The 12,396-nt window shown below is 41.8% G+C and overlaps 1 protein-coding gene across 5 annotated transcripts in view; it reads left to right on the top strand.

Annotated features, from left to right (window-relative positions):
- Positions 1 to 579: 579 nt before the first annotated feature.
- Positions 580 to 12,396, top strand: part of NELL2 (neural EGFL like 2) — a 305,243-nt gene continuing 293,426 nt past the window's right edge. The window contains exons 1-3 of one of the 5 annotated variants that reach the window (XM_081821534.1): positions 580 to 917; positions 1,621 to 1,706; positions 2,146 to 2,274. In XM_081821534.1, coding sequence (XP_081677660.1) covers positions 1,652 to 1,706; positions 2,146 to 2,274 — 184 coding nt within the window. In that variant the 5' untranslated portion in view covers positions 580 to 917; positions 1,621 to 1,651. The other 4 variants (XM_081821531.1, XM_081821532.1, XM_081821535.1 and 1 more) reach the window with 4 other exon arrangements.

The following is a 12,396-nucleotide window of genomic DNA, read 5'->3' as shown; positions in this document are numbered from 1 at the left end:
TGTTTGGATGGAAAGTTAAGAAACTCAATTGATCTTTGGAGCAATTAACATTTTAATCACTTTTGAAACTCTCACTTTCCACTATGGGCATTGAATGTCATTATTCAAAATTTACCTCAAAATTTTAGGGCTGTGTTGAAAAATATTATGTACAATTGACCTTAAGCATACTTTTGCCTGTTGAGAATTAGATCTTAGATGTCCTTACTGTTATGGCCCCAGCGTGAGAAGGGTGAGAAGGGTGGGTAGAGCCTGCTTGAGTGTGGTCAACAACAGGGTGGCTCTTCTGTCTTGCCCAGGCTCTGCCTTCTGCTTAATTCTCTTCTCTCTTTTTCTCTTATCCATCCATCCATCCATCCATCCATCCATCCATCCATCCATCCATTCATCTACCTACCTATCATCTCTCTCTTCTTTTCGGTGTGAGCAGGCACGCTGGCTCTGGTGCCCTATTCTCCTGCTGTGTGTGCTTGCCCTGGAGAACCCGAGCCCGGTTCTTCGCGTTGTTTGGCAGGGGGCGCGCGAGGTCCCGGAGCTGTCCAGCAGTTCCAGGATAAGTTCTCCCCTGCGCGCTCCGCGCTAGGGAAGCTCTCCAGAGCCCCGCCCCGGGCACGGAACCTCTCCCCCAGGGCTGCCAGGGCTTCCCAGGCTCGCCACCCGCCTCTGCCAGTCTCTTTCTACTTCGTCCAGCCCCACCTCGAGAGTCTAGCTTGCTTTGGCAGCGCTTCTCCGCATGCCCCGGAGAGGGAGTTCCTTTTCCAGTCTCCGGGGCTGCTTCGGAGCCCAGTGCACGATTGTACACCGGCTTCCCTCCTTTGCCTAAAGGGCGGCCGAGCGCGTCTCCTAGCCTCGCCTTCTGCGACTGGGTGGTCCTTTTTCTCCGTCCGTCTTTCAAGACACGCGCCCGAAATCGAGGGGTGAGAGCAAAGACCGCCCATCAACTTAGCATCTTGAATTTAGACCTTTCCCGAAAGAAGGTTGGCGTTGCCTGGGTCCGCGAGTGAGGGAGGTAGGAGGGCGCGGCTGCAGCAGCTCCGGGGCTCGCCGGACGGGGCTTGGAGCCGGGGCTGGAGCGGGACGCGCAGCGCCGGGCCTCGCCCTCAGAGGTCCCTCCCTGCCCCTCCTCTCCCCGCCTCCCCGGGCCTGCCCCTCCCGCTCCGGGGGAGCCGTCTCTCCTCCGCGCGTCTCCGGCGCTCTCTCCATTGTCTCTGCCTTTACAACAGGTTCGCGCGGCGGGGGAAGACGGGCGGGTGCGGGGCCGCCCCACCCCCGGCTTTCTTGGGGCCGCCTCCCTTCCTCTGGGTGTGCGTGCCTTCGGCTGCTTTTATTCAGCTCCGGAGCTAATTCCCCGGCGGAGCAGCCCCCGAGCGTGCCCGACCCCTCCCTCTGGGCCCCCGGGCTCTGCCCGCGCTGCCGCCTCGGCTCTGCGTGTGGGAATGATGTGCGCATTGGAGGGTCTAAGTTCTTCACGTGCCTGGGGGGTCTTCCCATTTTTTTCTTAGGAAACCAAATCGTATTAATCCCACTAATCAGTAAATGCGAGGCAGCGGCAGAAGGCACAAACGCTATTTTCCCGCTTGATTCCGAGAACCTCTTCGATTTTTATTTTTATTTTTAAAGAGGGAGACGATGGACTGAGCAGATCCACACCATGGAGTCTCGGGTCTTACTGAGAACAGTCTGTTTGATCTTCGGTCTCGGAGCAGGTGAGTGGCCCAGAGCTGGGGCGGGGGGAACGGATGGCCCTCGCCTCGGGGCAGCTGGACTGACTGGGGACGCCTTGCTTTTCCTCCACCCGAAGTAGGTCTGGAGTGGGAAGCTTGGAGTCGCGGGCGGGTTTGGATTTGGATTTTTCTGAAGCTTGCCTTGGTGATGGCAGGGCCGGTCACACCCCTAGTCCAGGGTCTAAGGGCCGAGGGGGAACTTTGCACTGAGAGGGGTTTAAAGTAAGTCAGGGAAATGGGACTGGGTGCTCCTCTATTTAAAGCTTGGCTGCTGATCTCAGGTAAGGCTCTGCGCGGTGGAGGGAGTCGCCTCTCTTGTCAGTTCCCAATACTGTCTCCAAAACGCGGTTTTTTGCTGCCCTGGAGGAAGAGGCTTGTATTTTGATGGAGCTTTTTCTTTCTCCCCCACCCTCCCCACCAGTTTGGGGGCTTGGTGTGGACCCCTCCCTACAGATTGACGTCTTAACAGAGTTAGAACTTGGGGAGTCCACGACTGGAGTGCGTCAGGTCCCTGGGCTGCATAATGGGACGAAAGCCTTTCTCTTTCAAGGTATGGAGTGCGTGCCGAGTCCCCAGTGCGGTTTCAGTTCGGGTAACCCCGGAGGAGTTGGCCTCACAGCTCCTCCTAACTTCTATATTGCCTCATGGATGGCAGTATCTGGAGCTGAGACGTGGAGGGGTTAACGTGACACACACACACACACACCCCTTCCATCTCTTTTTAAGTGGTTTGGTTTTTCTCCCCTCCCTTCCCCTCCTCCTTACTTTGTACTCTTGCCAGTTCTAATGGATAGTTCCTTAATTACTGTACAGAAACTCCGATGGCAGATGGTTGATTTTAGAGTCTGGGGAACAATGAATTATAGCACAAACGCCTCATTTGGGTGAAATTGATTTAGGTAGAAAATAGGATAGCTTAATCTTAGTTAAGACACGGCTCTCTGAAAGTTTCAGGTACAATGGTGCCTGGTTGGGAGGAATTTCTTTATGTGGAGTAGCTTTCTGGAAAAATGAATACCTCTCAATAGTTTTATCTACTGTATATCACAAACGTACTATATTTGAAACGACTCCTCATTGAAAGATCATGATTCTACTCCATCAATGTCAAGAGAAAGAGAATAATATTCTCTTAAATATTATTTTGAAATCTTTCAAATAAATTTTAATTCAAAGGTATATCTTGTATCACCATTAATCGTATACTTAATATTATAGAACTTTTTTTTTAAATCAGTGGGTGTTGGCCATGCATAAATGTCTACATTTTAATTTATATTTAAATGTGTAGTCAGAAGCAAATTCCAATGCATCAAGCCATCACCTTGATTTACCAAAGCTTTTGAATATTGTTTGGTTTGTGGAAAGATGGAACATGAGATTCTAAAAGGTGGCTAAATACATACAGAGAGATTCATTTCACATATGGTGAAGTATAGATGAAAGCAAAAGAGAAATGAAGTTTGGTTTAACATATCTAATGGACTGACTGAAGCATCTCCCCAGCCATCCAGATTTTTCTTTTGTGATTTTGGTACCATGGGTTCAAGAGAAGTGCAACTCATAATTACTGAAGAGTTGGATATGCAAAATAAAACCACTTAAGCAAATCTGCCACCAAGATACAGACATAAAATAAAACTTGAATGTCTCTGTAGTGGTGTTGTTGCCTGATATAACCAGTATGTGTCACCATGGACAGTAACACTAAAGCTTACAATAAGAAAAGGAGGAAATTGACATGTGTTGCATTTATTTAAAACAAGTTTACTCTTCTAAAAAATTAAAATGTAATTTTCTGTTATAATTATGGTGAGCCCACTAAATGTTTTTATTGTAACAAATATTTGTGATAATATTTTATTTACCTACAGGTCTTTTTTGGGGAGGGTTGGGGATGCAGCTTAGATTTTGAATCCCTTAAAAACAATGACTAAATTTAATAAAGGAAATAAGACCAGAGTGCCAGCAAAATTCACAAAGTAGAATAGAAGTGTCATTAGGGTTAAGCTTCTGTTTTTTCTTTCTTTCTTCTTCTTTTTTAAAATCTCTGATTTTCAATTCCTGTGAACTGGAAGCAAAGTTATCTCAGGTCTGCTAATTTGGGTAACTGGAAAGCTTTACAGAAGCTAAAGCTCCTAATAAACAAATGGTGTTGAAGTGCCCTTAAAATTTCCAAAGGTCCTTTAAATTATACTAGTGTTCTTCTTAGGTTCTTCTTAGTTTCCTCTGAAGAGTATCTGAGCTGTCACAACTAGAAACCCTCAGGACTTGCATTTTGTGGTCTCGTGCTAGACAGTTAGACAATTTCTAGGAAATAGTCTAAGGCACTAATATCTTTTCCTGGTTAAGTTTTTTAAAGGAATGTTGAGTATTCATCTTTATTTAAATTGCCAGTTCTTCAAGGTAGGCATTGTGTTGCAAATGAATTGTCCATTGTAACTACATATCAGGGCACATAGATGAATTGTTTTTATGTCCTTGTTGGTACCAAGCCCTACACTTAGAGTGAATGCCTAACAAATATAGTTTTTGAGATTTGAAGATGTAAAATTTCATTTCCTGCCAAATTATGAACCTTATTATTTCATATAGCCAGTCACTCAGCAAATATTTGCTACCTGCTGTGTTCTCAGTAAGCATATATTACTGATCTATTGATTATGCTGTAATAACTTCTCTTATTCTAAGACTCAGGTTATGAATTGACAACAGGTGGATCTTTGGCTCTGTCTGGTAGTTTTGCATTACCTCTTAAAAAGTCAGTTCTGACTCCTACTGCTTCTCTGGGATTCCATGGGTTCTAGAGAGACAAAAGCTTTCAGGCTCTGGAGATTTTATGGATTTGATTTATGGTGAATTCAGAGTGCTGCAGATATTTTTGTATAGTGTGTAAAATGTCATAGTAGGATAGTAACAAATTTCAAAACCTGTGAGATGCTCTCAGATTTCATATAAACCTATCAGATAAGTTACTTTGTGCTATCAGATATGTTCTATATAGATGGAAGAGATTTTGAACCAGGAAATTTCTTCTGCAGTGCTATAACCATCTTCTTTTGTTTCTTAGCTTTAAAATAAAGAAATCTCAGCATATGATTTCCCAGTGATTTTTGCTCATTTAATATTGCTTCTCCTTTTGGCTACTTCATTATTCTCTTTAGTGGTATTTAAGATGCTTACCATTCATTACTTTTTGAAACTATAAATAATTTTTGTAAATTATTGTGCAATATGAACTGATTAATTAGTAATTATATTTTATTATATATGTATAATGAAAGCAAATGGAAATATATTTATTTCAAAGTCATACCTGGTTTTTATCATAATAGTAACTATAGTATCACTAAAATTGTTTTGTTGTTGTTGAAATTTGATTTGTAGCTGCATTGGAAATTGAAGTAAGAAGATGCTAAATTAGATCATCCTTTAATAAATGTGGCTTTTTATCTGTGCCAATTATAATCATTTTCAAAAGGAAAAAGTATCCAGGCAACAGTTTGGAATCTACATCAAAATCTTCTAAGTATTTCTAGCAGCAGTCTGACTCATAGCCACAAAAATACACTTACATTTTAAAAAAATAGAGGACTGAATGCTGACAATGAAAAAGACCTACAAAGGCTCCTAAAGAGTTCTGAAATTTTAAGGATTATGCAATTATAAATAGAATCCTACCTGCCTTGGTTAAAGTCTAGGAGGTATTTGTAAAGACAATGTTCATAATAATCTTTCTTCTCTATACATGAGAGACCAAGAATGAACACATAAGAAGCACAGTTCTGGGACTTTCTAGCAACGTTAACATGATTTTTAGATCTTTGGTTTTAACAATTTGTCTGGCCAGATTCCCAAAGTTGATAGTTTCATCTGTTGGTTTAATAAAATTTCTTCTAAGGTATTCACAGATTTTATAATGCCATTAATCCCCACAAGAGAAGTAGATAAAATCAAAGCGTATTTTTTTCCTGAGTTGGTAATTTGAAAATAAGTTCAGTAGCTATTTTTAAGGAACTTTAAGATTTAAAGATTTTATTTTTTTAAAGATTTTATTTATTTATTTATTTATTTGAGAGAGAGAGAAGGAGCAGGGGGAGGGGCAGAGGGAGAGGGAGAAGCAGACTCCCGCTGAGCAGGGAGCCCAACGTGGGGCTCGATCTGGAACTCCGGGACTCCGGGACTCCGGGATCATGACCTGAGCCAAAGGCAGATGATTAACCGATTGAGCCACCCAGGCGCCCCAAGATTTAAAGATTTTAAAGGAAGGGGTGCCTGGGTGGCTCAGTTGGTTAAGCATCTGACTGGTGATTTCGGCTCAGGTCATGATCTCATAGTTCCTGAGATGGAGTCCTGCAACGGACTCTGCCCTCAGTGGGGAGTCTGCTTGAGAGTCTATCTCTCCCTCTGCCCTCCCACCAACCCCACTCATGGTCTCTTTCTCTCTCTCTCAAATAAATAACATCTTTAAAAAAAAAAGATTTTAAAGGGAAAAAATGTCCGTAAGTCTACTCATGTCAGTGTTTAAAAATAGGACTGAAATTGGGCGTTTGGTGGTGGGCCATTGACTTTAGTAGGTAAAGGTAACTGCATTAAGGAAAGTGAGGTTAGGCTGCAATGAGTATTTGTCAATATGATGGTCAGTGAACATCTGTGTTCTTAGGGACGATGGTCATTGGTGCCCCGATAGAATAGAAGTACACAGTGACAGAGATGTGCTTAGAAACCAGATAGACCCAGTGGAATCTCATTAGTTGTTTTACTGTGGTGAAGTTACTCAATTTCTCTGAACTTCAGTACCCTCAATTATAAAATTAATACTGTTTTGAGGCCTAAAAGAGACATGTTCATTCATTCAAGTACATTTTTGCCTTGCAATTCTGTTCTGCTAGGTATTAGGTATATAACAAAGGAATAAGTTAGAACTTTACTTTCAGAGTGTCTTAAAAACAGTCATTAAACAATTACACAGGTAATAATTTAATCACCATTAAGATAAATGCTATGAGGAAAAACGAAGAATGCAATGGGAAATCTATACTCTAGGGAACCCCAGGGTCAGGGAGACTGTCTTTGAAGAAGAGTCATTGGAGCTGAAAGCTGAAGGATAGTAAGAGTAGTCTGAAGAAGAGGGGCTATGAGGATTCAAAGAGGGGAGAATCAGAGAGACAAAAGAAACAGCGTGAGCAAAGATCCCGAGCCAGGAATGAGCATTGTGCTTTTGACAAAATGGAAGAAACTCCGCTTAGTGGAAACAGAGGGTTTCGATATGAAATGACACAGATGAGGAGAGCAAGGACCAGATTACACAGTGGGCCATTTTAATAGAAGAGAATTGAAAATTTATCATTATACAAAGATATATTGTAGTAGGCAGAATAATGATCCCTCAAAGATGTTCTTGTCCTAATCCTAGGGACCTGAGCCTATGTTATGTTACCTGTCAAGGGGGAACTAAGATTGTCCATAAAATTGAGGTTGCTAATCAACTGACCTTCAGGTAAGAAATATCTTCTGGATTATATGGGCTGGCCCCATGTAAGCACAAAGGATCTGGAAGAGGGAGGTAGAAGAGTCAGTGTCAGTGATGCAACGAGAGAATGACTAGACCTGCCTTTGCTAGATTTGAAGATAAAAGTCAGCCATGAGCCAAGGCATGGGGGCAGTCTTGCAAAGGTGAAAAAAGGCAAGAAAATGGATTTTCCCTAAGAGTGTCCAGCACTGCTGACACTTGATTTTAACCCAGTTCTGACCTCCAGAACTGTGAGATAATAAACTGTGTTGACTTAAGCCCCTAAGTTTGTGGTGATTTGTTAGAGTGGCAATAGGAAACGAATACAGTTTCTGATACATGGTGGAGGCTGCTGTAAGAAATACCTAAAGATATGGAAGTGGCTTTGGAATTGGGAAATGGGCAGAGACTGGAAAACTTTTGAAAAGCATGATAGGAAAAGCCTAGATTGCCTTGAATAGACTGTTAGAGATATGGATGATGGCAGTTCTACTAGTGAGGACTCAGAAGAAAATGAAGAGTAGGGTAGGGAAAATGAAATCTCCTTAGAGAATACCTAAATTGTCACGAACAGGCTGTTGGTAAAAATGCAGACATTAAAGACACTGCCAGTGGGGGCTTAGATAGAAATCAGGAATATGTTATTGCAAACTGGAGACAAGGGATCCTTGTTATGCAGTGGCAGAAAACTTAGCTAAATTGTGTCCTGCAGTTCTGTGGAAAGTAAAGCTTATAAAACATGAACTTAGGTATTTAGCTGAGGGGATTTGTGTACATAGTGTTGAAGGTGCAGCTTGGGTTTTTCTTGCTGCTTCTTCCAGTAAAAAAGGAGAGGAGAGAGGCAGATTGAGGGAAGAACTATTAAGCAAAATGAAACCAGAACTTGATAGTTGAGAAATTCTCAGTCTCCCAGATTGCAAATGATGCTAAAGTTAGGAGATTCATTGTCAGAAATGCCTGTTCTGGGGAAAGCCAATGGTGTGGCTAGAAAACCTTTTGGGAGGGCCTCAGAAGTAAGGTCAGAGTATTCAGTTACATAGAGGGCACTTTGAAGAAATTGAACATGTAACTCATGGATTCCTTCAGACATCTCAGCAGAGCCAGTTAAAGAGATGGATTTATCCAGGAAATATCTGTGGAGTAGCCTCTTGTTTAATGGAATAAATGGCCATGGCACATATGGGAGATCTGTATGGTTCCTGAGAATATTATACCAGCAAAAATACATCGGGCTGGGCCTGAAAAGGGAAGTGAGAGGATGTAATGAAAGAAGGTTGTTGGATCCCAACAATTCTACAAGCAAAAAACAGGCTGATTAATCTACTTAGCTGCAAACATGTACCACCTTTCATGAAAAAATAAGGTTGACTAAGAGGGGAGAACTGAGAGCCCAGAAGGCAGAGCTGAGATCCTAAAGGGTGGAGCCAAGGACCACAGAACATTATTCCCAGACTTTGAAATCAAATGCAGTTTGCCTAGATGGATCTCCAAAGTTGCATGGGTCTGATGTCTAATTTTTTTAACTTATTTTTTCTCTCCTTTTGAATGGGAATGTCTATAATTGTTATACCATGTCTATTGTACCATCAAATTTGGGGAGCAGATATCTTGTTTCTTGAGTTTCACAGGTTCACAGATGGAGATGAATTGGGCCTCAGGATGGATTATACCCAAGGACTCATTTGTACCTCATTTAGATGATGACATTTGGGACTTTTGAATTGATAAGGTTTAGACCAGATCTTATTTTATTTTATTTTTTAAAATATTTTGTTTATTTGAGAGGGAGAGAGCAGAAGGCAAGAGAGAGAGAGCATGAGCTGGGGTGAGGGGCAGAGGGAGAAGGACAAGCAGACTCCCTGCCAAGCAGGGACCCCGATGCGGGGCTCGATCCCAGGACCCTGGGATCATGACCTGAGCCGAAGGCAGATGCTTCACTGACAGAGCCACCCAGGCTTCCTGAGACCAGATTTTAAACCATGAGTTGATACTCTACTGAGTAGAGACTTTTGGATAGAGTGAATGTATTTTGCATGTGGGCTGGATGTGAATCTTTGGGTATGAAAGACAGGCTGTGGTAAGCTGAATAATGATCTCTCAACCATCCACATACTAAATCCTCAGAACCTGTAAATATATTATGTCACTTGGTAAGGGGGAGATTAAGATTGCAGAAGTAATTAAGGTTGCTAATCAGCTGACTTCAAAATATGGAGATTGGATTATCTGAGTAGGTCCCCTGGAATCATAAGGTTACCTTAAATATGGAGGAGGGAAGTAGAAGCATCAGTGTCAGTGTGGTGCATTGTGAGAAAGACTTGATTGGTCATTGGTCATTGCTGCCTTTGAAGTTGGAAGGTGGTCATGAGCCAAGGAATGTGGGCAGCCTATAGAAGCTCTAACAAAGGAAGAAAATGTATTTTTCCCCTAGAACCTCCTGGAGAAACACAGCCCTGCAAACACCTTGAATTTAGCCTAGTGAAATTCATTTTGGACTTCTGACCTCTGGAAATGTGAGATAATAAATTTGTGTTGATTCAGTCATTAAAGTGATATGTTACAGCCACCATAGGAAGCTAATATATATGTTAAACATTAAGATCCATTTATTTTGTAACTGAATTAAACTTACTCTTGAGCCCTCTCTCAACTATGCACGAGAGTGTGTTTGTAGGGTTGTTGGAAACTTGATCTAGCCAGTTAAAATTGTTAGTCATTTGTGACTTAAAATAGTTTCTTACGTGTAAGGTCAGAGTCTTCATACTAAATGCTGGATCTTTAAGAAATTCTCTCCATCATTTAGCTATGAGATCATTCTGAGAGCAAACAGCAAAATCAAGTGTTGGGTTTTTTGATTGTATTTATTTTTCAAAAAATATACCTTTCCTCTCCCAAAAGGTTAATGCAAAGGTGAAGGGGGAAAATTAGCATGAATATTTTAAAAGTAGAATGGATAGCACTCAGCATGGTGTTTGGCATCCAGTGAGTGTGGTAGTCCTAATTATGGGCAGGAGCAAGCATAACCGGAAGTCTCTTACCGAAAGTGCCAGGGCTCTGTGGGATGTCAACTAGGTTTGCTTTGGGAGAAGCAGGAGCAATCTTGACAGGCTCTGACAAGTAGATGACTTTGAATGTCATGGCTGAGGCACACCCAGGTGACAGCTAAAGTCAAGAGCCTCCACCTTTCTTTGGCTTTATTTCATCTCCTACTGGCTCCTTGTCCTCATGTTGGTTCCAGACCCCAGTCTTGCAGACATCTAGCCTCTTTCCCGTTCTTATTATTATCTGTCTATAATTCAATATCTGCTAACTGATAACTTAGGTATTAGACATTAAGGCCTTACAGTGTGATATGTCTCCTGTTGATTTTACTTCAGTTCAATTAAATTTTTTTTATTGCAGTGCTTCTTTGTCTAAGGATGGGACACACAGTATAATGGAGGAAGGAAAATGTTTACATAAATTATTACTGGAGGTAAAACAAGAACTGAAATTTAGTTGTACATAGTGAAAAAGAAAATTGGGGACTTTATCTTAAAGGAGGAAGCTAAAAACTATGAAAATTATATGTCTTAGTATATATATGACAAAGTGGAGGTAATCATTTAACTCTGGGTTAATTATAGGAACAAGTAGAGTAAAATCAAGTGTTGATTGTGTGTGTGTGTGTGTGTGTGTGTATTTGTTTTTATAAAAACATGTGAGGACTCTCTCTTTACCCTTTTAATGCAAAACCATTATGTTTTGAGATATTTGTCATAATGGTACAATTTTTATTTTTCATTTTTAAAATTTAGCTACCCGTGTCAGACCATCATAAGTTAGTGCCTTTGTGTGTCATTGGAACATTTTTCTTACATGGTTTTTATCAACTTTGTGAAAATTTTCATCTTTTGCTAGCTAGGTTCCAGTTAGCATTGACATTCTAGAGGTAGATGTATGTGCAAACTCATTTTATCAAGCAAACAGTTTATTAGTGGATATTTTTGTTGTGATGACTTGTGTTTCACCACATAAACTCGGTTGTTGAAACTCAGCTATGGGCCATTGTAACTGAGAAGAGCTAGGGAGGGAGCAGGTGGGAAGAAAAGTGACTCTTCCCTTTCCCATTTGGCCCGCTGCCAGCCACTGGGCACTTGGACAAGTGTTCGTCGAGTTGTTCTTGATGGCACTTCTGCTGACATTGTTCATTCTGGGAGAGGGATGGGGAACCCAGGCAACCACATGTCTTTCCCTACAAAGGGGAGGTTTGCTCTGAAAGGTCACACTCTACTGGCCTGGACATAGGGAAGAAGTGGTGGAGGTAACTCTAGGTACATAGTGATATGTAGTAGTAGTTAGGCCCATGGGTTCCAGAGCTGGACATGTTGAGTTTGAACACCCTGTTCACTAGTTGCGTGACCTGGACCTTGTTACTTAACTGATCTCTGAGATAAAAACAGTACTACTTCTTAGAGCTGATGTGTAGATTATATGAATGAAATTGTGCCTGACATTTACCAAACATTTAATATATGTTAAATATTTTTTCGATTTTGGAATTAGCTTAGCAGCAAGTCATGCTCCTCGGATTTTTTTTTTTTTGTAGGGGCTTCCAGGTGGAAATGCTGGATTTTGGGAGTGAGCTGAGGTGAGATGACTTTCACATGAGGCAGGGAGGACAGGCAAAGGTCAAGTGGAGAGGGGGAGAAACTGGCTCTGAAGCATCTTCTGTTCTATTTTTGCTGTTTTGGCTATATTGGGTAGAAGAGAATATGCAGATTTGGGTAGAGAGGGATGAGAACAAATGGCAAATGTGGAGAGGAAGGAGTATAATTTGCCCTATACCACTGTTCAGAAGTGAGGGGACCACAGAGAGAACCAACATAGCATGAGCTCATAGCATGAGCTCGTCTAGAGGCTCATTCATAGCATGAGCTCCTCTACAGACACAGAACACACATTACTTTCTAAGCATATTAAAAGTTTAGCTTAGTTTTTTAGTCATGGGGAGAAGTGTTAGGAGTACTGACAAACAAACGATGCAGTTGCTTTACTTGGCTCTGGTTAGGGTAAGCTTGGCCTTCCTTGGCAAGATACCAGTTTGATCTGTTGGTGGGGATTGATGGTGAGAACTGGTGGTGGAAGATAAGATTTCATGGAGCCTGGAGTGGTGGTGTA

This window comes from Leptonychotes weddellii, chromosome 5, assembly GCF_054177405.1.
Source record: "Leptonychotes weddellii isolate Sample4059 chromosome 5, ASM5417740v2, whole genome shotgun sequence".
Lineage (NCBI taxonomy): Eukaryota > Metazoa > Chordata > Mammalia > Carnivora > Phocidae > Leptonychotes > Leptonychotes weddellii.
The sequence above is the reverse complement of the archived record's forward strand: the minus strand, read 5'-3'. Positions and strand labels throughout refer to the sequence as shown.